The sequence below is a fragment of the Oxyura jamaicensis genome, chromosome 1 (genome assembly GCF_011077185.1).
Source record: "Oxyura jamaicensis isolate SHBP4307 breed ruddy duck chromosome 1, BPBGC_Ojam_1.0, whole genome shotgun sequence".
NCBI lineage: Eukaryota > Metazoa > Chordata > Aves > Anseriformes > Anatidae > Oxyura > Oxyura jamaicensis.
The window spans coordinates 142,793,246-142,817,479 of record NC_048893.1 but is presented as its reverse complement, the minus strand read 5'-3'; the positions used below and the strand labels follow the sequence as shown (position 1 = coordinate 142,817,479).

The window sequence follows — 24,234 nt, the reverse complement described above, 5'->3', positions numbered from 1 at the left end:
ATAAAATATGCATAAATATAATAAGGATATCTTAGAGTATCAGGGCTATTTAGTGATTTAATAAATGTTTAGTTAACCCTGAGGGTTGAGAAATGTCAAACTCAGATAGTGGAAGCTGAATGTCAGTCCAGAGGTGCCAAGGGTGGCATGCAATTCTGGAAATGAAGTAAACATTTTAAAGTTTCACAGATATTTCCTTAAGTCAAAATACAGAAAATGACTGAAAGTGCTGAAAAAGTTCAACCAGAAATATGTTTGCGGGTGCCCCATATATTAATTGTTGCATAAGAAAATTAACCTAACTAGGAAGAAAAAAAAAAAAAAAAAAAAAAAAAAGATGGAAAAGAGAAAGGTGGAAAAACCCTTCATATAAAAACCCTTCACATAGATATTGTAGTGGAAGAAGAACAATACTCTGAGGTTCTCTTTGAAACAACCTAAAAACCAGGACATGCTCTATTGCACAAAACAATAAATTCCATGTAGGAAGTTCCACTAAGATTTATACATTCAATACTAAATGTAATACAAATAACACTGGAAGCTCATTCAGATTGGACACACTCAGAAGCTAGGAACTGCCAACCATAAAACTGACCATGCCACCTTTATTTCCTCATATCTGTGTGTTTTATTACTGAGTTACATCCCACTACTCAAGGGACCCCTTTTCATGATGATCCTACGGAACTCTAAGTACATGACAAACATGAAAAATTCAACTGACTTCAGCGGAATGACACAACTGTTTACATCCACTTATGATTGCTTTAGAAAAAAAATGAGGGCTGCATTATAAAGCTTAGAGAATACCCAGAAAATGATGCTGGTATTTATTTTTACCTTCTAAATACAGAAGAAAGCTAGATGTCCAATTTACCACTGAAAATTCCAGTCAACGTTTTCTCTTATAGACATTTGTACACTGTCGATGAGCCCCCAGAACACCAGCAGCTCTATCATTCTCACAGTCCAATTCTGTGGTATGCAGCATAAGGACTGATACTTGGCATGTACCATACTGCTTATTCTGTGTCCTGGAGAACTGATGGTACTATGGTGTAACTTCAAAAGCTACTTCTGCTTCAAATCCACAATGTTCTGATTTTTTTTTGTTGGAGCCTGTTAAAATTGGAAGCCTGTAAAATTTTTTGTTGGGGCCATAGACAAGACCTCAACTGACCATATGAAATACCTGAAAAAAATGATAAATCTAAAATAAGTCAGTTGAATCATATCCTTGAAGTATATGTTTTTCTCTATACACTATAAATTAAGTACAGGCTAACTGGTTGTGTCCCTATAGGCATCTGAAGATATCTGATGTTATATAATTTATTTATTGTCTTTTGAGTATTAAAAGGGAAGAACAGAGAAAACAAAGCTAAACAGCTGCAAAGAAACACCCCTAAATGATGTAAAATAGAATATTCTATTAACCTTTAGTATATTTTTAACATATGGAGCTTTTTAGTTTATTCATAATATGATAGATACAATCCATGCACTACCACATTGTATTAGTAAAATTCTAATGGTCTATAGCCTTTAAGATTATATATAGTCCTAGATAGATAGTCTTGTAGATAAACTATAGAAATACTTACTAACATCTATCTAGGCAACTCCCTAGGTGATATACACCAATTCTAATATATGTGGATTGCCAGGGAGATCATCAGTGCACTCTGAGTTCTAGTCAAAGTTTACAGCATCATCAATCCCCTCTATTAGCAGGCTCTAACATGGGATTAGTAATTTAAAGTAATTCTGAGACTGCCATACATTATTCCAAACTGGACCTCATTATCAGAAAAGTGGGAAAAAAAAAAAAAAAAAAAAAAAAAAAAAGATTATACACTCCTTTGCCCCCAGTCAAGTGCAGTTAGAAGCACAGTTCATCTGAAGTTACGCTTGAGGACAAGGAGTGCTAATATGGTGAGCAAAATAGAAATAATAAACAAACAAACAAACAAATAAATACCCTTACTTTGGAATTCCATTGGTGTTAAGGTTCCATTGTTACCCATTTGTTTGTGGCTTTTGAAAGCCCAAGGCCAAAGTTTGTTTCTGACATTTAGGAAACCAAACTTTCTTTTTTTCTTTTTCTTTTTTTCTTTTTATTTATTTTTTAATAAAAAAACAACTATGCATTAATAAAATGAGTCTCCTTCAAAAGACCTCCATATTTTTTAACACTTTTGCACAATTATTAATGCAACTTCCTTATAGAAATTGATGACTACTGACACTGCTAAGATAGTATTTTTAAAAATCAGTTTTAAACTTTGTTTATGAATTTGCATTAAAAGTTTTCTCAAAATGATGAACTCAAAATACTTCATTTACTCACCTTTTGTTGCATTTTAAAAGAAAGGCAAACAAAAATGATTGTCCTGTTTATTATACTGGTCAAAAATATCATTTCCAGTTTTACGTCTGAAGCAACAAACAATGCAACGGTGAGATTGCCATTTGGAATAAATTGATAGCATTGAATCTACTTTAATTCAATATTGCTTTTTTAACAGCAGTAAGACTATGTCTTGTACTCATTTCAAGAATTTAAGGTATCATAGTGCATATCAATGCATTGCTCTGATGATATTATTGTATAGCAGACAATAAAGCTAAAAGGGCCAGTCAGTGTGATGACCTACCACTTTGCAATCTATTCAGTACATCATTCACGCTAAAGACCTGCCTAACTTGCTCATGAGACTCTGAAATGCTTTGATGCATTTTTGTAATTCACTACTGATATATTATAAAATATTATAACTTCCCTGCTCTCAAGGGGACAAAACGAAAGAGAGGAAATACAGAGAAAGAACTGAACACCAAAAAGTTTCTGAACACAGAGAGTCCAGATATGCAATGATGAGTCCTACAATACATCCACAGTCACAAAGAACAAATCTGTGCAATACAGCATCACTAATAGTACAAATTTGATTAAAAAATTAAAAGAGCATAATGGCTTTGTGCCAGCTGCAAAAGCACAGACTTTACTAGATAAAGCAATGATTTTACTATGAACATAAACTTTCCAAGGAAAAATGTACTTCTTCAGGATGATCTCCCAGCAAAACCAACTGTCTGGATGACTTAGTAACCCTTAAGTGCTCTGTGGCCATTTTTGATCTTCTAGTCAAGTCCACTATTAGAGCATTTTGGTACCAATGAATGCCACCCTGAGTAGAACTGCAGATTTCAGGATCTGCAGTTAAGTGTAACTTCTAAGAACTTCATACTGAAATCAGAGGAAAACAGACTTCAAAAATAAGATAAGAGGAAGATGAGGAAAAGGAAGTAGTACGAGGAAGAGGACGGTCTAATATCACGCCTTCAAATCTTCACATGATTCTGTATTATCAACACAAACAACTGTTTATAATCTAAGCTATTTGACTGCATGACTATAGGTACAACTGAAGAATAGATTAATTCAATTCAAGCCATTTTAATGAGAGAACTGGAAATGGTGAATCATACCATTCTAGATATTTATCTCTTCTTGCAATAATACTGTAACAGATGTCTCTACACTCTCTTTGACATGAAATTTTCTGCACTTCCTTGAGCATCAGTTGAGGACAGAATGGGAGTTCCATGATGGAAAAGACAAGACTGCATTGAAAGTGTTAAACCCAGAAAAGACAGTCTGGAAACTAGAGAGACAGTTACGAAATTTCAAGGAACACTCAAAAAGTGCTGAAATAAGGATGAGGGACATCATACTAGTAGACAGTTATTTGGTCTTTCTGAACAACATTTTTTTTTTTTTTTTTTTTTTTTTTGTCATAGAAATCCTGCAGTACTCATCAGTTATTAAGTGAAAGGCTGGAAGTAATACCTGTTCACATAATCCACAGAGATTATCTTGGGGTCCAACAGCCCTGAAGATGTGTTGCAACCAGGCAGGGAAGGCTAACACAGATGTCTTATTTCAGGACCTGTGCAAGGACCTTGCAGTCTCTACTGCTAAGCAGTGGAGACACTACACCTATGAGTGACACAGGTACCTCAATCTCTAAGGTAGAAGATAGTTCATAAACTTTCTACCAACCCAGGATACAAAAGCACAGGCAGGGCAAAGCACTGGGTACAGTTCGGAAACTTACTGAACCACATTAAAGAAGAAAAGAGGAAAAAATAATTTTATTTTCTAATCCGGTTTACATTAATGCTAGACAAAGTCATTTGATGAGGATGGTACCAAAATAAATTTGTTCAGAATTAATAAAACGGAGCACCTTACTGCCTCTTTTTTACCTGACCATGTCTGAACAACTGTATTATACTTCACTGAGCAAGAAATACAAGCTCAGCTCATTACTCAGGATGGGTCCTTGATCACTATCATTATTCTTAAAAATTTATATTCCAAATGGCTTTTACATGTCTTCTTTGAGCACCAAGTGAGGTGAATGACACAAAAGTCAGCCAGGATCCATTTTATTAATTGATGCAAAGAGATTAAGTCCCAGATATTAAACATGTACAACCAGGCTCTGTCTGCACCCCACAGTGTTTCTGAGCCTTATTGTCTACACTGATAGTAGAATACATAATGGATACTCATTTTTTTGCCATTGAACAAAATATTAGAAACAACAAATTACTGTGTTCCTACTAAAGTCCCTACTGGCTATCTTGGGTAGAATTAACCTCACTTTAAATAAGATATCAAAATGCTAAATGCTGGAAAAAAAAAACAGCCATCTGAAGACAGTCATTTCTTTGACTTTGACGCTTGTGCTAAATGGTGCTGTACTGCTCTTTGGTAGTACTTAATTCTCCTTGTTGGCTACATAAGGGGTGGCATACACCTTAGACTTACTGACCTACCTGTTTAATTTTGAAACAGAGGACAGAAAAGGACAGAAGAATGCCTTCCATCTCTGAATTACAATCCCTTTTGATAGTTTTGCAGAAATTAAAAAAAAAAAAAAAAAAAAAAAAAAAACTTTAGAGGACTGAGGAAGCTGTGTGAACAGTTCCTACTTCTATCATTATTTTATTATATTCTTTCTTCCAGGAAAAAGGATATTTGAGAATATTTTACCTATGCACATAATTTTGACTACTAATTGGAAATTCTGAACTCTACAACACTGCATTTTAAAAGTAATTTCAAAATCTAGATTATTAAGAATAGATTCTTAAGATATTAATGGAAAAGATAAGGGCAAGGTTTTTCAAAAGTTCAAAATGCATGTTATTCAAGGCTTTTTATTTTAAAGATAAGGTAAAGACTGATTCTGACTCTCTACTCAAAGAACTCTAGAAGCTGAGCCAACACTGCAGGCAAATTCAGCAGAAACACTGCAGTTGGAGTTGGCAAATCCTCTAAAATAACATATATCATTTTATGATTATATTGGTACTGCCAGTTTTTACAGTATTTAATAGCATCTGACCTTATTAATTCCCATTTTTATTATATATTCATTGACAGTAACTGTCACAGCTTCCACTTAAGAACCAGAATTTCCACGAGATTTCTCTTCTGATCAACGAACCTTGGTGATTGAGGGGTTCACCTAGCAGCTGTCAGCTTTTACTTTGATAATACATAAGGAGAACTGGTAAAACCAAAAAGAAGAGCAATAGAAATAATGATCAAGCATTGTAGCCCACGAAGAAGTGCTCTTGCAGAATATGACCTTTCCTTATTTACTGTCTTTCTTTAGCCATCGTAAAGTTCAAGTGTGACTCTTAAATATATGCTAGACACCAGTCATATTAATCCCCAATGAGACATTAATAGAAATTTATTCAAATTCATCAAATTAAGAAAGCAATGGTACTGTGTGTATTGCTGATGGACTATCCAATTTTTCTGGTATTCTAACCCTTCACCACAAAGACTGCTAGTTCAAACATTGTCTTTTTATTAGAAAAAGAAAAAAAAAAAAAAAAGGGGGGGGGGGTAAATTTAGCATTGATTATTTTTTTAAACTCTGACCATACTATTGATAATGATAAGAAAGACCCTAAACGTAAATGGATGAAAACTGCAAGGATGGTGGGGAAGGGTAGCAATTCATTATCATCTGGGAATTCAGTCTGGGATCCAGGCCACAAATCCTCTTTGATTTTGTACAGTGCCTTCAGACCTACCATTAATATCCTTTACTTCTCAGGCCAGGTAAGCCCAGGAGAACTGCATAGTACATTCCGCTCTAGAAAAAACAAGATTTCCTCGCATCACTAACATAAAACACTTTGCAGCTGAGCTAAGCCATGCTGTTGAACCACAGAGACACATTCACTGAAACTCAGCCCATCAAAAGGATGTCAAGACAGAAACTTGAATGTGAAACTCTTACAGTTAGAGATAAACCTCTCACAGGCACAAATCTGGGAACACATTTTCCTACTTGTTTTTCTTTGGTTAAAATCATTCTTGGACTGGTAGTTCGTAGGGTTATATTTACTAACTGTATGAGGACAATGGGCCCTCTTGTGTTTTAGATTTGTAGGCCTAGTTTCCACCTACTTGAGGCCACACAATCAAATTGCTAGTTAACACGACTCAAATGGGGAGGAAGCCCTCTCCTTCAAAAGATGAAATCTGCAATGAAAATCAAGAGCCCTTACTACTGTTCAGTATTTACAAACAAGGACACAGAACAGAATGACAGAATACAGCAAAAATGATTTAAATTTCCATTTCTTATAAAGCGTTCCAAGGAAAAATTAAGGTGTAGGCCAATTTCACCACATGCAGGTGCATACACCCATACACCACTGAAGTAAGAGAAGCATCACTATTTCTTCTTTCTCCCTCTGTGTTATTCTGTTTTCTTCTGTTTCTGTCCCCAAAGTAATGGGAAGTTATTCCTTTGCCTCTTTGGGCAAGCCATGGAGAGACTAAACCGCTTCAGATAGGATCAACATGTCTGCGAAACACGTGACTTTAGTCTTGAGGAGGAGTTGGGAGTGTTCCTTGATGAAAAACTCAATGTGAGCCAGCAATGTGTGCCTGCAACTCAGAAAGCCAACCGTGTCCCGGGCTGCATCAAAAGAATTGTGACCAGCAGGTGGAAGGAGGTGATTCACCTCCTCTACTCTCCTCTTGTGAGACCCCACCTGTAATGCTGCATTCAGCTCTATTGCCCCCAGTATAAGAAGGACATGGACCTGTTGGTGTGAGTCCAGAGCGGGGCCACAAGAATGATGAGAGGGACTTTTAATGAAGGATTATAGTGATAGGACAAAAGGTAATGGCTTTAAACTAAAAGAAGGTCTCTTTAGATTAGATATTAGGAAGGAATTCTTTACTATGAGGGTGGTGAGGCACTGGAGCCGGTTGCCCAGGGGAACTGGCTGCCCCATCCCTGGACGTGTTCAAGATCAGGTTGGCTTTCAGTAACCTGGTCTGGTGGGAGGTGAGTAACCGTGGCAGGGAGGGGTGGAGCTAGGTGATCTTCCAGGTTCCTTCCAACCCAAGCCATTCTGTGATTCTGTGTGCAGAAGGTTTCTTACCTCATATTGGACAAGATGGTGTTCTTTCTTTGCTGAAGCATTTGAAAATGTAAGAGAGGCAAAATCAAATAACTGAAATATGGACAGGGAAAAAGAGTTTTTCTTCACCCAGAAACAGTGGTATAAATCTTTCATTCATTTCAAATTAATTAAAAAATTCACTGATTTCTAACAACAATAATAAAAATGTTGTGGTATGAGCATTAGTAACTCATCAACATGTAGACGCAAATCCTAGCATATGAAATACATATCCTAAATCCATGACACCTACAATGATAAACTGATAAACATGAGACTATTTCTACTTCTCTTTTTTAATTACCTAGGGACAATATGCAATATCTTATATTTTATAAATCATATAAATAGTATAAATTATAAAAAATAACTATTTAATGAAGTTCTCTTTTTTACATTGAACACATTTTCCTGGTGATATTTATAAAAATATTTCCACAAAGTTCATGATTCCTTCCATTAAAAGTAACAAACCTACACCCACTGCTAGAAGACATGATTTTTCTGTGAAGAAAGTCTGAAAGGCTCATAAACAAAACAACACTGCAAGCACTACTAGAGCATGACAGAAGTCTTTGTACTGTAGGTGACAAAAAGATTTTATGAAACTTAAAATAATTTACCTTGACAAGAAGTCTGTGAAAGAGAGGCGTATGGGATATCCGTGTCGTATGATTTTGACCATGTCTAGGACACCAATATACTGCAGTTGAGCAGACACATAAAAATTGTCAAAAGTATCTGGCAACTTGGAGTTATTAGGCTTTATACAATGAACTGAATGGGGCGTGCAATTCTGCAGCTTCCCAATAATATCTGTGAGTGATTTCTGTGGAAAAAAAGAAAACAAACAAAAAACATTTGTCAGCCATTACTGTGCTGGAAAGGCAATTGCACAACACATACACTGTTCCTAACATCATTTAACATAATTTTCTCAAAAGACACAACCTGGCCATCCAAGTGGCTTACACAAGAACATGATTTTTCTGCAGTTGCAATCTGTAGAGACTAATTCTGCCTTTAAAACTTTTTTTTTTTTTTTTTTTTTTTGATATATATCTGCGCAGAAAATGTTCACTAACCCTGAGTTGTATTGCCACAGTTGTTGGGCCCCCTCTCTCCAGTCTCTGAAGAAATGAGGATGTCCCTTTCTTTTTCAAAAGCTGTTGGGGAGAAAAGCACACACATGGGGTACCTTTATCTCAAGATGAGCAGGAACCATTCATTTTCATTGTTACACATTTTGACAACAAAGGCAAACATTTACACAAATAATATGTCATAGACAATGATTTGATTTTCAGAAAGAATTGGGAAAGTAGATAAATACCCTCAATGGTCTGTGGAGGTATGATTGGCAAGAAATTTTTAATTTCAAAAGCAGTTTTATTTCATTGTAGTGATAAAATCCCTTTTCTAAATAACTGGGCAAGGCAATATGATTTGTAATTTTACTGTAGAAGCAGGACCTGTACAGTTAATATCCCATACAGTCTGTGTATTAGTAGCACAATTCTCTAACTCCCTGAGAAGCTTCCTCATGTCTTTGGCAGATGCTTAAGTGACTAAACATAAACACAGTTCATTAAAAAATGTTGAAGTCAAAAAAACAATATTAATATTTAAAAACCTTCTCTTTTCTTCTTACACAAGTGAAGGCAGTTCATCTTTTTTCAAACAGTTTTCACCCATTTTAGCCATAAATAATCAATAGATTTATATTATGTTAGAACCAATGTTATCCTTTTCATACATCAGAGCTGGGAGTGGGGAACAAATTTCTTTTTTACTTTTCTACTTCTTCTCTTTCAGACTAAAATGTCAATAAGCATCCTAAAAGTGGTACCAGTATTTTTTTGTTAAAGCTGCTACAGAAATGCTGGCAAAACTATCATGTTCTAGGATGTGGCCAAGTTCTTAGATTCAAACTTCTGTATCAATGACAGCCTTTTCACCTTTCACTTTTTTTTTTTTTTTTTTTTCATTGCCTTTCTTGAGTCCACTTACCCCATAAAACTCCCTTTCTATCAGCTCAGCATGTTCTGGCCTACTCCTGTCTTTTTCCAGTTGCATTTTAAAACTGTACATTTCCTCAGTTTGGCCTTTCCAGGCCAATCTCCATTAAAAATATTGCAATGTTAGCAATTCTCTACTCACTATGCTAGATTTTGGAGCTCTTTTTTATTTCAAATCTAACTTACTAGGATGTAATAAAATTTTAAAGGCAAACTCATCCCAAACTACAAAACAGAAAAGTTAAAGCGATATTTCTCAGTTAAAGTTTACAAAATGCTTTAGGAATATAACTAAAATCACAGAATCACAGAATAGTTTAGGTTGGAAGAGACCTCCAAGATCACTGAGTCCAACCTCTGACCTAACGCTAACGAGTCCTCCACTAAACCATATCCCTAAGCTCTACATCTAAACGTCTTTTAAAGACCTCCAGGGATGGGGACTCAACCACTTCCCTGGGCAGCCTATTCCAGTGACTAACAACCTGTTCAGTAAAGAAGTTCTTCCTAATATCCAAACTAAACCTCCCCTGGTGCAACTTTAGCCCATTCCCCCTCGTCCTGTCACCAGGCACGTGGGAGAATAGACCAGCCGCCACCTCGCTACAGCCTCCTTTCAGGTACCTGTGGAGTGCAATAAGGTCACCCCTGAGCCTCCTCTTCTCCAGGCTAAACAGTCCCAGCTCCCTCAGCCGCTCCTTGTAAGACTTGTTCTCCAGACCCTTCACCAGCTTCGTTGCCCTTCTCTGGACTCACTTGAGCACCTCCATGTCCTTCTTGTAGCAAGGGGCCCAAAACTGAATGCAGTACTCGAGGTGCGGCCTCATCAGAGCCGAGTACAGGGGGACAATCACTTCCCTCGACCTGCTGGCCACGCTGTTTCTTATGCAAGCCAGGATGCTGCTGGCCTTCTTGGCCACCTGAGCACACTGCTGGCTCATATTCAGCCGACTGTCAACCAATACTCCCAGGTCCTTCTCTGACAGGCAGCTAGCTTTCTAACCACACATATTCCAGCCTGCAGCTCTGTTTGGGGTTGTTGTATCCCAGGTGCAGAACCCGGCACTTGGCCCTGTTGAACTTCATACAGTTGGCCTCAGCCCATCGCTCCAGCCTATCCAGATCCTCCTGCAGAGCCTTCCTACCCTCGAGCAGATTGACACACGCACCTAACTTGGTGTCGTCTGCAAACTTGCTGAGGGTGCACTCAATCCCCTCGTCCAGATCATCGATGAAGATGTTAAAGAGGACTGGCCCCAGTACCGAGCCCTCGGGGACTCCACTAATGACCGGCCTCCAACTGGATTTGACTCCATTCACCACAACTCTCTGGGTCCGGCCATCCAGCCAGCTCTTAACCCAACAAAGTGTACGCCAGTCCAAGCCATGAGCAGCCAGTTTCCTGAGGAGAATGCTGTGGGGGACGGTGTCAAATGCCTTACTGAAGTCAAGGTAGACCACGTCCACAGCCTTTCCCTCATCCACTAAGCATGTCACCTTGTCATAGAAGGAGATCAGGTTCGTCAAGCAGGACCTGCCCTTCATAAACCCATGCTGACTAGGCCTGATCGCCTGCTTGCCCTGCAACTGCTGCATGATGACACCCAAGATAATCTGCTCCATGAGCTTCCCTGGCTCAAAATACAGTTATCTCTGCTTGACAGATGATTTGTTAGAAGGAATGGGTGTTTGCATTAAGTCACTAGTTCTAGACCATTTACTGAGTTAGGGGAAGAGCCAGGAACAAAACTCTGGATGTTAAATTTCTTGCCTGGTATCTTGTGTTGCATACTCTCTCCATGGGAAAGAGGTATAAGAAACCAAAGCCTCCTAAAAAGTCTCTTTAACAGCACAATATATTAAAGTTTTAACCCAAAGACATACCGGAAGTTTTCCAACAGGTGAGCTCTTAAAATAACAGTCAATGAAGCAAAGTGATCATAAAGAGAAACAATGCAAAGCCAATTGAGAAGAGCCTTTTGTTCGTGACCTGCATTTGTGTGACTCAACTTCTGCTATATGAACTGCAAAACCCACTGATTCTTCCAAAGGAAGGGGGTGGGGAGGGGAAGGCAACAGTATAGATTTGGAATAAATTACAGAAATACAAGGGTGCAAGAGCTGATGCGAGCAAAAGAGAGTTGTGAGAGTATCAATGAAAATATTTTCTCTTTTATTTAAAAAGGATTCACAGCCTTCACAAGTCACAGGGACCTGAGCTGGCAGCTTCTCATTCCTATGACACCTTATGTGCTCCAGACTTCTGACCTTTTCATGTCTATTTTGGGATGGATGAACTGTTCTCTTGGACTCTACTGCAAGTAGAGTGGTGAGTTCAAAGAGGTAGACCGTCCTTACCTGTGACAACGTGCTCTGAATCAATGAATAAGTCACCTATGAAGAGGTCTAACAATAGGTAAATATATGGTGATCTACAGAGAAATCTATAATTATATAGGCTAGCAAATAGCTAGGACTGCAGATGAGAAGCTAAAAGGGGAGGGGAATAATAAACTCTTGTGTGACTTCTGAAAGCATCTACTTCTCTTCCCTTGATATGGTGGAGTCTAGATAAACCATACACAGTAACACAAAAACCTTTGAATTGTAACATCATATACATCATATATCATCATATACATCATACATCATATGATGTACCATATGCATCAGCCTCAGATTTCAGCTATAATAGAAAAGACATTCTCTCTGGTTGATAAGTCTTGCCTTAATGTCCCTCTTCCTTTTTCTTCCCCTCATTTCATTTTTTTTCCCTTTGTCACCTTTACCAGGATAAACTCCAATAAAAATGCAGTGGTTATGATTTTCCAAAGTGTAGTCATTTTAATTCTCAGCTGATAAAAAATGCCTCTTACATTGCATTTGCAATTACAATAAGAACAACAAAACAACATTGTTCTAGCTTACCACAGTGGATTTTCAAGGCTATACTGGAAAAGGGAAGAAATTATGAGATACAGCACACTTATAGATGCGGACTTGATCCACAAAAGAATATAAGCACTTACCTACTTCCAGTTCCTGCATCAGCTGCATTCCAAAATAACTATGGTTTTTTTTTTTGTTTTTGTTTTTTTTTGTTTTTTTTTGTTTGTTTTTTTTTGTTACTGGAACAGATTAAATACCTAAATACCTTAATACCTTAGATACTGCTTCAGTCCTGCAGGACAGCACAATACCCTTCTCAAATTAGGCCAGCTTAGTATCTACAAATTGAGCAATGTTCACCTGCACAGCTTTTCTTAAAGCTTTCCTTTGAGAAACTAAGCAATCTTTGCTCTTGTGGGCAGATGAAGGATGGAGTTCTTCCCACCTTCCATCTAACACCTAACAGTTTAGATCTTTCTCACTGAACCTGGAAGATCTGACTTAATTCTATCATGCCTCCCAAATGAAATTGAGTATGTTTTCTCTCTCTCTCAAGAGAGTAATTCCAGGTTAAAAGCTATTCTGGTCTGGTGAAAAGCCTCATAGTTTCAGAGATCCCAGCTGTGTGGTGTTTCCCCCTGGCTTGATTAGGCTTCTAACTTAGACATGCCTTTCATGCTTCCTTCCATGTATGGGACTAGGATCTTTTTCATGTGCTTAGGAAGCTTCCTTTAGGAAGCTGTTACTATAGTAGAAAGGCACCTAAAGGCACCTTGTGATGCCTCAGCTGTTTGCTAAATATATCCTTAAACCACCACCATTGACTTCAACTTAAGTTTTTTCCACTGAGATTACTGACAAGAACAGTAGACAGGAACTATGCTACTATCAGCAGCAGGGCTAAAAGGAAGCTCCCGTTGCTGTTCTGTGGATGTACTTGCATAAAGCCCTCCACAAAGACACATGAGAGCAGGCTCCTTAATCCCATGGCAGAATCAATTTTGTGCAGCTGTAAGCCAAAAATAAAGTTGTAAGATTCAAGAAGCCTGGCAAGGCAGCTGATACATTGAAAAAACTGCTTGCTGCTTTTCTAGAAGAGGGAATTCCAAAACTCTACCAAGAATGAACACAGCAAATGATGTGATTTCTCCTTAAAACAGAAATGTTCCGTGTGACATTAACAATTACTTTTTGATAGCCTCCCCGAGTTTTTGTTTGTTCTTGTTTTTTTTAACTTTTTACATTTTTAGGGCTGACAGCTAGCAAAAAAAGAGGTAAGTTCCAACATGCAAAAGTTTGATTTGATTTGAAACCAACTGGGAAAAATTATGTGCAAGGGACCATATAAAAGCAATATTTTAATAAATTTACAGCATATATATTCATACAAAACCATACAAACTGTCTTTTTCAAACCAAAAATGTCTGTTTAATATAATAAAATCACTGAGGTTTAATTTTTAGCTTCCTCTTTCTTAATTGACTTAACTAATCATAGTCAAGGAGGCAAAACAACAAAATATTTTTATAGCCATAAAATAAATAATACTGCATCTACTGCTAAGCCATAGAACCACAGAGTCATGGAGTGATTCAGGCTTGAAGGGACCTCATTATCTTGTACAGCCTCCTGCTCAGAAAGTCCAAGGAAGAGCCTATATTACTAATGGGCTACCTGTTAATTCTCATTATTGCTCTATTTTTGTTATTTGGAACTAGATTATTTTAATTGTTTAATGACTACAGAGAACCAAGAAGAAGACAGAGCTTTCAGAAATGAGAAAGTAACAGTAAAATCTACAAGAAAAAAGAACAGAAGGATTCCTAAATTCTTACCTTGCTGAGCTCAATGTATTTCTTTGCTTCTCCACTTGCAGAGGTTATGGTTGTATTTTTACTCAACAAAGCTGCTTTACACCCTTTGATTTTAAGGGAACGATATGGAGGAACAAGTGATCCAGTTTGTGTCAGCTTGGACTGGAACAATTGATTGATGACTACATTTTCACTGGCTGGGAAAAAAAGAGGAAATTAATGCATGAAAATAAAATACAGTTTAAAAAGTAAATACATGGTATTTGGAATGAAAAACACGCATAGAGTAGGAGACATTTAAATAAGTAAATTCAAAACAAATGGACAACCTAATAAACTGTTATTTTATGCATTGATCATAATCAAAGAGCATTCATGGATTCAAGGATGTCAGCCATCAGTAACATTATTTTTAAGCTTATTCGGGTCCTGTGCTGAACAGAACAGGGCAGAGAACAGAACCTCAGACTGTGATCTGTCTAAACTTAATTACTTCTGTGATAATCATGCTTGAATTTTGTCGCATTACTTACTGTTAAGTTATCTATCTATTAAACCAATATAAGAGATGCATGCTGCACAGCATTTACTTAACCCGTGGCATTTAGAAATGAACAAGGCACAGCTATATAAAACATAATATAGGATATAGGAAGGGATAAAAGGGGAAAAAAAAAAAAAAAAAAAAAAAGGACTAGGTGAAGGACAGACCTAGAGAAAGCTGGATTCATATTTCTCCACATCAAGACCACACTTACAAACATTGATGGAAAAACACATAATGACATACACAGTTTTGATGCACTGCTAATAAACAGTACAAAACAAATCACTTCCAAGAGATGTTTTTTGTAAATGGAAATCTGTTAACTTAAAGACAGATAGGATATTTTATAATAATTTCAGCTAAATTATCCTTTGTAAGGTTATGGTCACAGGCTTTTTAAGATGAACATGGTAATTAAATGCTGCATGCTCTGCTACAGCACCAATAAGCATTGAAAACCTGCTGTGTGATACATCTTTAACCATCCTTAATTTTTATTTCTTTTTAACAAACTGGCATTATGATCACACCCATCATGTGAATAAAACAACAATAAATAAAAAAATAATAAAAAAAACAAACCACCCACAACACAAAAAGATTAATGGGATTAAGGTCATAAGTAATGCCATTAAGTTTAGCATAGCAAGTATAAATCTTAAGTTTGCTCGTTATTAGCTGTGTGAAGATACATTTACTAGATGTTTGAATGTAATAGATTTGTTTATCTTTTTCTGTAGCAACTATTATTGCTGACTTAACTGGAATAATAAAGTTATGAGAATGATACTAAAGCAGATACCTGAATAAATAACAGCACAAATGGTGGACATGGTAAACCTCCATATTTTAAAAATATGGATAAATGTAATAAGTAGCATTAGAAAATACATTGAAATTATGCCTTCCAAATTAAAACAGATAAAAACCTATATTAATAGTATCTCCTGATTTATCTAAAGGACAGGTATGTTCCACATTCTATAACATATATGAAAGTGACTTCTATGATGTTAATGTATTTAAAGGTTTTGAACTGAGTAAGGAAACTTAAGTCAATGAAAATCAAGAGGCAAGCACTTAAGTTATACATCCACAAAACATACAAATTTGACACTAAAGGAAATACATCACTGACAATCAATAGATTTTAAGTTTCAAATGCCTAAGTCACTTAAAAAAGAAGGAACATAGCCCTTATATCACTTAGATCCTTTTAAAAATTCTGCTTTCAGAATGTTTCCATTAATTATATTTATTATTATTTGACTTGTTAATTATATATACTCACTCTCAGCAAATCAAACATTTTATATCCAATCCAATCCTCCATTCTTCCCTTTTAAGAGCTGCATAGATGATTATACAAAATAGCAATGAAACTGCAAAAGGAAACTATTTAAGAGAATGGAAGAATGTTCTCTCTTGTAGAACATACTGGAAGTTGAGGATACACCTTCTTGTATTATTTGGCATTAAGTTACAATAGTTAGAACTGGAATGTCTCTATAATCACTAAGATGATATTTAAGATCAATTCTTTCATTTCTTTTATTTTCTCATCTTCAATGTATGCTATTTGCCTTTAAATTGCATTAATTATTTTACTAGGAGGTTTAGCTAATTTCACAGTAAAATTGTTAAAAAGCAATACATAGTGACAGCAGGGCTGATTTGGAAAACAAATATTACTTCCAAAAGACCTCTATTTCTATTGAAAAAAATACAAATACATAACATATTAAGTAAAAGATTCTTCACTGGTTGAAGCAAAAACAAATAACAGCTCAGGATATAATCACATTTCCTTGAGGAAGATGTTTTGTTTTTCTTCACAGAAAGAGTAAATGAATGAGGTTTTTAATTATCCAATTACGAATCATTAATTAATAAATGGAGATGCATTATTATTGGACATAATTATACAGTATGCACATGGAAGGGTATTTAATTTTGTATTTCAAAGGACATTTGTATCTATTCATTAGAAAACAAGAACGCCCACAAGATGCTGCTTTTAGAAAGCACACTCAAGCAGTGAAGTACATCCCACTGCGGTCTCTATGATTCTGGGAGCCTTTTTTCCTTTCCCTATTTTCTTTTTTGTTTGTTTTGTTTTGATTTTCCTTTTAAAAGGTTTTAAGTCACACTTAATGATTATTTTTTTAAAAAAAAAATTATACTAATCTATAACACTGTATCTTTTATTTCTTTACATCACATCACATAATAAAGATTCTTCATGTTTATGGATTCTAAAAGCTTTCAAAATTAGAGTAATTTTCAGACAATAGGAACATACTTCAAAGAGATGAGGATGACTTCTTTTTAAACTGGAAAGAAAATGTACATAAACTCTCTTAAAATGAATGAAAATTGAAGTGAAGTTATAATAGGCTGATTTCTAACAACAAGCACAACCACAAAACCATTTACTTACTTTTCATTACAAATACGAGATTTTGTGAAAGGGAATCTTTATTTTTTTCTACTGCACCAGCAATTTCGTAAGTAACCTATAATAAAATATTGTGACATCGTTAGTAACACAGCACCTATTAAAAATCTTACAGAAGTATAAATTAAGTTCTGTTTTCTTCCACTTGACAGTTAAAGTCTGGCACCAGGTAGTGTTTTTCAATTCTTTCTTAACAACACCGACAATACTAACTAGAAGAACTGGTTGCTGAACATTGTATGTCTCTGCAAGTAGACAAAAAAATCATCAGACTGAAAACACTTCCACAATGCAAGAGTCAATCAAAGGTGTACCATATAGAAGACAGTGATGTAAACATTACTTTTCCTGTAGTAATCATTAGTCCCAGACCACTGTGGTCTATTCACATTGACCGTAACAGACCACTCATAGATCAATATGAGTTCCAGCTCACACTCAAGACAAGCTCTAGCCATTTATATTGCCTTTGGAGGCAAATTCAGTCTATAGGTTATGTAAAAATTCCATTTACACATCTAACAACTATGCACGTAAGGGTTTTGGATCACCTCAGCTGACTGATGTTATCATTTCAAGTGCAACTCCATCTGTCATGTGAATGCAGATTAACTCTATCTAACACGTGGTGGGCACACCAAAGTGAGCAAAACCCAATGCTACAGCAAGAGTTCCTGAAGATACATACAAAATGATGAAATATGACCAAGTGTCTGCTTTAACTTTGAGCCTATCCAGGTGCCACTGCATAGAAAAGAAGCACTGAGACCAAAATGCAGTCACTGAGCCTGAAATGCCAGTTAAAACCCTTGCATCACCGTTATCAAATTGCTTCATCCTCGTATTTCTAAATTTATGTTTATTTTGCACAGAATATCAATATTTCACAAAATAGAATGATTAAAATAAAACAGCAAAACAGAATTTTCTTATCAACGATTTGTGATTATGGTTCATATCTTGGCTAGCATGGCAATCAATATTAAAGACCGACCTGGGGCACAACTTTAAAAAAGGAAGTGTGCTACTTATGTCCTGTTTTCAAAACCAGTCTGTGTACAGATGATGGGCTTTATCTCACTTTATGTAAGGGTGGGTGCCTATACCTCAGTCAGTCACACATGACTTCTGTATACATGCAGGAAAAATATATTCCTGACTCATCTGCCCTATTTTTCAATGGGATGCATTCCACCCTATCAAGTGCTTATTTGCCATCCACCGACTATGTGTGTAGATTAGATGGCCAGCTCTGATATAGAAGTCTCCAGCTGCAGCAAAGGACATTTTGTTAGATGAATCTGACACAGAGACATTAATGGCTACAAACCTTTAATGGACCTAAACTTTAACACCTAACCATGATGACACCCAACCTTTATCTGACTGTTTTGTGGAACGGAAGCAAGGATTGGACTTTCTAGTCTTCAGGCCCAGCATCAAGTGATAGTTATGTGACTGAATTCACCAGTTCCTTGAACAGGAAACGCCCTAGAACTAGTGAACAGAAACTATATTATCTAATTCCAACTGGAATTTTAGTCACCTAAATTGGCATTGCAGAAAGATGTCTAGTTCCACCCAGAAGTGCAGCCCACAAATCTTTCTTACAATGACTCTCTCAAGTAAATCAACTTTCTGGCATTTTTTAAAATAATTATTATTTATTTAATGTGTTTGACAATAGCAGGTGCATTTACTAGCATTAGAGATGCTACTCTGCAGAAAACAAGACAAAAACATTCTATTTACATAAGTGATTTTAGACAATCTAGCCACAAAAACTTAGAGCTTCTTCAAAGCCTGCTACCTTTCTGAGGAGAAAAATCAGCCCAAGTGGCAGACACATGTACACTTAGCCATACATAGTAGATTTCCCTCCACTGCATTTCCCTCTTCTGACTGCGGTGGGAAATTACCTTTCTTACCTCCCAAGGCAGTTTTGCTAGCTTGAGAGGACAGGTTGCTCAGGGTTGATAAAAACTGTTTCTCCTTTTTATGTTGAGGCATGGAACAACAATAATTACATTGCTAAGATTTTAATGGATTTTCTGTTAATCTAGAACTCTTGCTGTATGCACCCATAGCTTTAACTTAGGGAAGGAAGCGGTTTTCCCTCTTCTCCTCCAAACTCTAATATCATCCCTATCCTCCACCTTGGTCTACATATTTGCATCCCTTATGGTTAAGCCAGAAACTAAACCAGTGCTTCCTGTTTCTCAGATGAAAGCTCTCACTAGACCACTACATGAAGGGTAATGAAAGGGAGATTTTGCAGAAAGATCATTTCTACAAAATGGATAGACATTTGTCATCTTCTATTTTTTTTTTTTTTGGGGGGGGGGACACAACAGAAAAACAGCTAATTAATTTGCAAGCTTTAGATATAAACGGCTCTAGCTTGCATAGTAGTAGAATCCAAAGGGAATTTAAAAATTATCAAAAAATAAAAAATAAAAAAAAATGAAAGACTGTAGTACTACCTCCACAATTAGGCAGAAACTTAATGGGAACTTCTCAGAACACAGTTTTTGTTTGTTTGTTTGTTTTTACCTTGGGACCATGTTTTTATCTAAAACCTGTTTTAAGTTTCTTATTGAATCTATATCCTAAGCTCCTTAGGTATCTGGGGAAATTTTATCCTTGTATATTTAATAAAGCTGTAAATATATAGTAAAGATTAATAATACTAATCAGTTCATTAATTTTCTTTTTCACTGGGTCATTTGACAATTATGTGATGCTATCTTACTCATGAAAAATATTCTATGTCTTGGATGTGTATAATCTGTTGTACTTATTAATTGTCAAATGATGTAATTAGTATGGCATCTGCGATAGAAAAGGTGTAACAATAGAATTATGTTTGTTTCCATGATGAATGCACTATTATATAATTTTTAACTGTGTCTCTTAGGAGTATACAATATAGCTAGTAAACTATTAGAATAATTTAAGCATACTATTAAAAGTTTTCAGTGTACTTAAAGTACATGTTCTAACATACTGGTCCATAAAAGGTAATTAACAGGCCTTACTTAACAAATTAATAATACCAGTTCCTAATTGAATGTCTTAGGCTTTCATTAAATTAGAAGAGAGTTACTATTGATGGGACGAGTAGGTAAGTATAGCAATGGGAGATTACACATTATGATAAGTGTACCCTCAGTAAGTTTGCAGATGACACCAAGTTAGGAGGACGTATCGACCTGCTGGAGGGTAGGCAGGCCCTGCAGAGGGACTTGGACAGGATGGGTTGATGGGCAGAGGCAAGTGGGATGAGCTTCAATATGGCTAAGTGCCAGGTCCTGCACTTTGGCCACAACAACCCCATACAATGCTACAGGTTTGGGGCAGAGCGGCTGGAAAGCTGTGCAGAGGAAAAGGATCTGGGCGTGTTGGTTGATGCTTGCCTGAACATGAGCTGGCAATGTGCCCAGGTGGCCAAGAAGGCCAACGGCATCCTGGCTTGTATCAGGAATAGTGTAGCCAGCAGGACCAGGGAGGTGATCGTCCCCCGCACTCTGCTCTGGTGAGGCCGCGCCTCGAGTACTGTGTTAGCTTTGGGCCCCTCGCTACAAGAAGGATCTAAGGCCCTGGATAATGTCTAGAGAAGGGCTATGAAGCTGGTGAATGGCCAGGAACACAAGTCCTGTGAGGAGCGGCTGAGGTAACTGGGGTTGTTTAGAGAAGGCTCGGGGGAGACCTTATTGCTCTCTACAACTACCTGAAAGGAAAGTGTAGGGTTGGCTTCTTCTCACAGATAACTATAGGACTATATAGTTATCTCACAGATAACTATAACATAGATAGGACTAGAGGGAATGGCCTCAAGTTGCACCAGAAGAGGTTTAGGTCAGAAATGAGGAGACATTTCTTCTCAGAAAGAGCAGTCAGGCGTTGGGATGGGTTGCCCAGGGAATTGGTGAAGTCACCATCCCTGTGGTGTTCAAGGAAAGGCTGGACATGGTGCTTAGGGACATGGTTTAGTGGGTGATATTGGTAGTTGGGTGGTGGTTGGACCAGATGGTCTTTAAGGTCACTTCCAACCTTAATGATTCTATGATTCTATGAAAATGCCTACCTTGAAACAGGGAGAAGTTTCAGTACTGGTACTGGTATAATACATTACCAACTTCTAGAACTATATTCATAAGACATCTCTCATCACATAAAATTCATTAAAGTTAACAGGATTCCCTTTATTGCTAACTCTCTAACACTCTTCCCATAGTAAATTGGTAAATTAATTCACTGACTAAAGACATGAAAAGTGGCTTAATGAAATGGCACTCTAGCGTCCCATATTTATTGTCAGTTCCAGAAAAGAGAAAAAAAAAAAAAAAAAAAAAAAAATGTCCTCTCCAAATTGTCTGCTTTGTTAATTTAATCATGTTCCCATCAGAGATGCCAGCCTATGGTGGCACTTTGCCTAAAGTACATGCAGGTCCCTGTACTGGGTCTGGCTGGGATGTTAACTTTCCCTGCAGCAGCCCATACAGTGCTGCGCTCTGCACTTGTAGCTAGAACAGCAGTGGTATCACACCAGTGTTGTGTCTGCTGCTGAGAAGTGCTGGCACAGCATCAGGACTCTCTCTAACCCTCCTAGGGCGTGGGCAAAAAAGTGAGAAAGAAACATCATCAGGGCAGCTGACCTAAACCAACCAAAGGGATATTCCATACCATATGATGTCACACTCAGCAATAAAAGGTGGAAAAAGGAAGAAGAGGGGTGGGCTTTCGTTGCAAAAACGTCTGTCCTCCTCACGAACACTGGCTACATGCGTTGAGGCCCTGCTTCAAGGACGTGGTCAAGCATCGCTCATTTGTGGGAAGTAGAGAGTAATTTCTTTCCTCTGCACTTCCACATAGCCTTTACTTGTTTTGTTTAGTTATTCCCTTTCCCCCTCCCTCTTCCCCTTTCCCTTTTTCCCTTTAGTTGAATTGTTTAATTAATAATAATATTTCCTTAATAATATTTTTTCTCTTTAATTAAATTATCCTTATCTCAACCCGTGAGTTGTTCTTTCCTTTACTTCTTCCCCTCCTTATCTAAGGAGGGGGAGTGAGAGAGCAGTTGTGGTGTTCAGCTGCCTAACACAGTAAAACCACCACATTCCCCCACTTTTTTTTCCATTGGGTTTCTAAAGTAAACTGTCCAGAACTCTGCACTGATTGGCACTCGAGCACCCTGTATAGCTATTCTGAGGATGAAAGTCCCATACAAATTTTATGTGGTTTGGACAGGAAATGTACACTAGCTTAGCTCATGGTTCTGGTATTATAAAACATACCTCTTATTCTCACTTCCATTTATTGTAGCTATTTGTTCTGTCTTGTTCTGCACCATGAACATTTAGGAGTAGACAGTATGTAAACCTCTGTGCCTGTGTTAACCAAGGATAACACAGTAGTAGTAGTATCTTTAGATACTACCTGTACCAGTTGCTTTTATTAAAAAATAGTGCAGAGTTCCACAGTGCATTTGAATTCAATAAAACATTTAAACAAGAAATGGATTGAAGTTCAGAAGGGAGGAGAGCTTAACCTAAACATACTAGTAGTGGGGCAGGCCAAATGTGCATTTAGCCCTGAGCATTTAGGGGAAAATATTGAGTAATGCTTCCACTTTGCCTCCCACCAGTTCCCCTCTCATCTTCCAGGGCTCTGCCCATTAGGGAGCTCTGGATCTTCAGGCTGTATCTCATCTTTGTGGTTAATATCTCTTGACAGATGTTTCCTCTATGAGTCTCTGTTTCCAGAGCTCATTAACATTTTCGGCATCCATAATAGTCTGTGGCAAGGAGTTTCACTAGTTACTTGCTATGCAAAAATAATATTTCATTCTGTTTGTGTCAGATATGTTCTCTGGTCATTTAAATTGGTGCACCTGGTTTTAATGTCATGAAAACATGTAGATAAGAGGAAAAAAACAACACCCAGCAGACAGAAGGCTTGCACACCAAAGGTGCACAGAGAACTGCATGGCCCTCTTATCTTCTTACATACTCTCGTTTCTTCATTTCATTAATCATCCTCATGACATTCAATTTTACATCTTCTCTCAGAAATCTGACTTCTGACCTGAAGTATGCCCCCTCGTATCGTCTGATTTTAGTAAGGGACTTTATCTAAGTTTACTCAATTTCCCCAAATACTTTATCAACAGGACCACCTTTACACTTACTTTTAATCAATTCCTTGAAATAATTTTTGTTTTCATATCCTGTGGTATGACAAAAGTACTCATGGTTAATTGGAAGATAAAAAAGTCAAGAAAATGCCACCTGGAATGTTATGTTCGTTTGGCTGCATTTATAGTTAAAACCAAAAATGTTACTATTTTCATAACATAGTAATAATATTAATCATTTAAAATGTAACTCAGAAACTCATTTTATGTCTTGTTAAATTCAGTTAATATGAAAATAAGCAGTTTATATAGTTGAAAGAGAATTTTTTGAGAACATGTTCAAGGACAATTTCAATGCACAGAAAGGTCACTTGTAGTTGCTACCTTTCCACCAGTACATACATGTGAGTGATAGCATTTAAAAATCTGAATATGCCATTTTTTTTTAATTTTTTTTTTTTTTTTTTTAGTATCTCTGGGCTTCTCACACACTCCAAACAAGTGTTTTTAAGCAATGAGCTAATTAAATACCTTTAAAACAGTCTGTAAAGTCTTATTCTAACACTCAGAAATAGTGGAATATTGAAGCCAGAAGATATATAGAAACAAAATGAGAGCGGTGGTAGTGATGTTCTATTATTTTTTCCTTCAGGAGAGCCTGTAAGTGAATGTCCAAAATCAAGTTTACTTGGGGGGGGGGGGGGGGGCGGGGAGGGTGGTGGGAGAGAATGAGAGAGAAAGACACAGGCCAAGTAGGGAGGGGAGAGAGAAAGAAAGAAGAAAAGCAAAGAAGGAAACAAAAGAAGGAAAAGAAGGGAGGAAGGGAGGGAGGGAGGGAGGGAGGGAGGGAGGGAGG

The 24,234-nt window shown here is 37.0% G+C and overlaps 1 protein-coding gene across 3 annotated transcripts in view; it reads right to left on the bottom strand.

Moving 5' to 3' along the window:
• MYO16 (myosin XVI) overlaps positions 1 to 24,234 on the bottom strand; it is a 386,603-nt gene that overhangs the window by 81,440 nt on the left and 280,929 nt on the right. For all 3 annotated transcript variants that reach the window (XM_035317929.1, XM_035317919.1, XM_035317937.1), the window contains 4 exons: positions 17,225 to 17,300; positions 14,259 to 14,434; positions 8,601 to 8,681; positions 8,139 to 8,344 (listed from right to left, as the gene is read on the bottom strand). In XM_035317929.1, the coding sequence (XP_035173820.1) occupies positions 8,139 to 8,344; positions 8,601 to 8,681; positions 14,259 to 14,434; positions 17,225 to 17,300 (539 nt within the window). The remainder of the gene's footprint in view (positions 1 to 8,138; positions 8,345 to 8,600; positions 8,682 to 14,258; positions 14,435 to 17,224; positions 17,301 to 24,234) is intronic.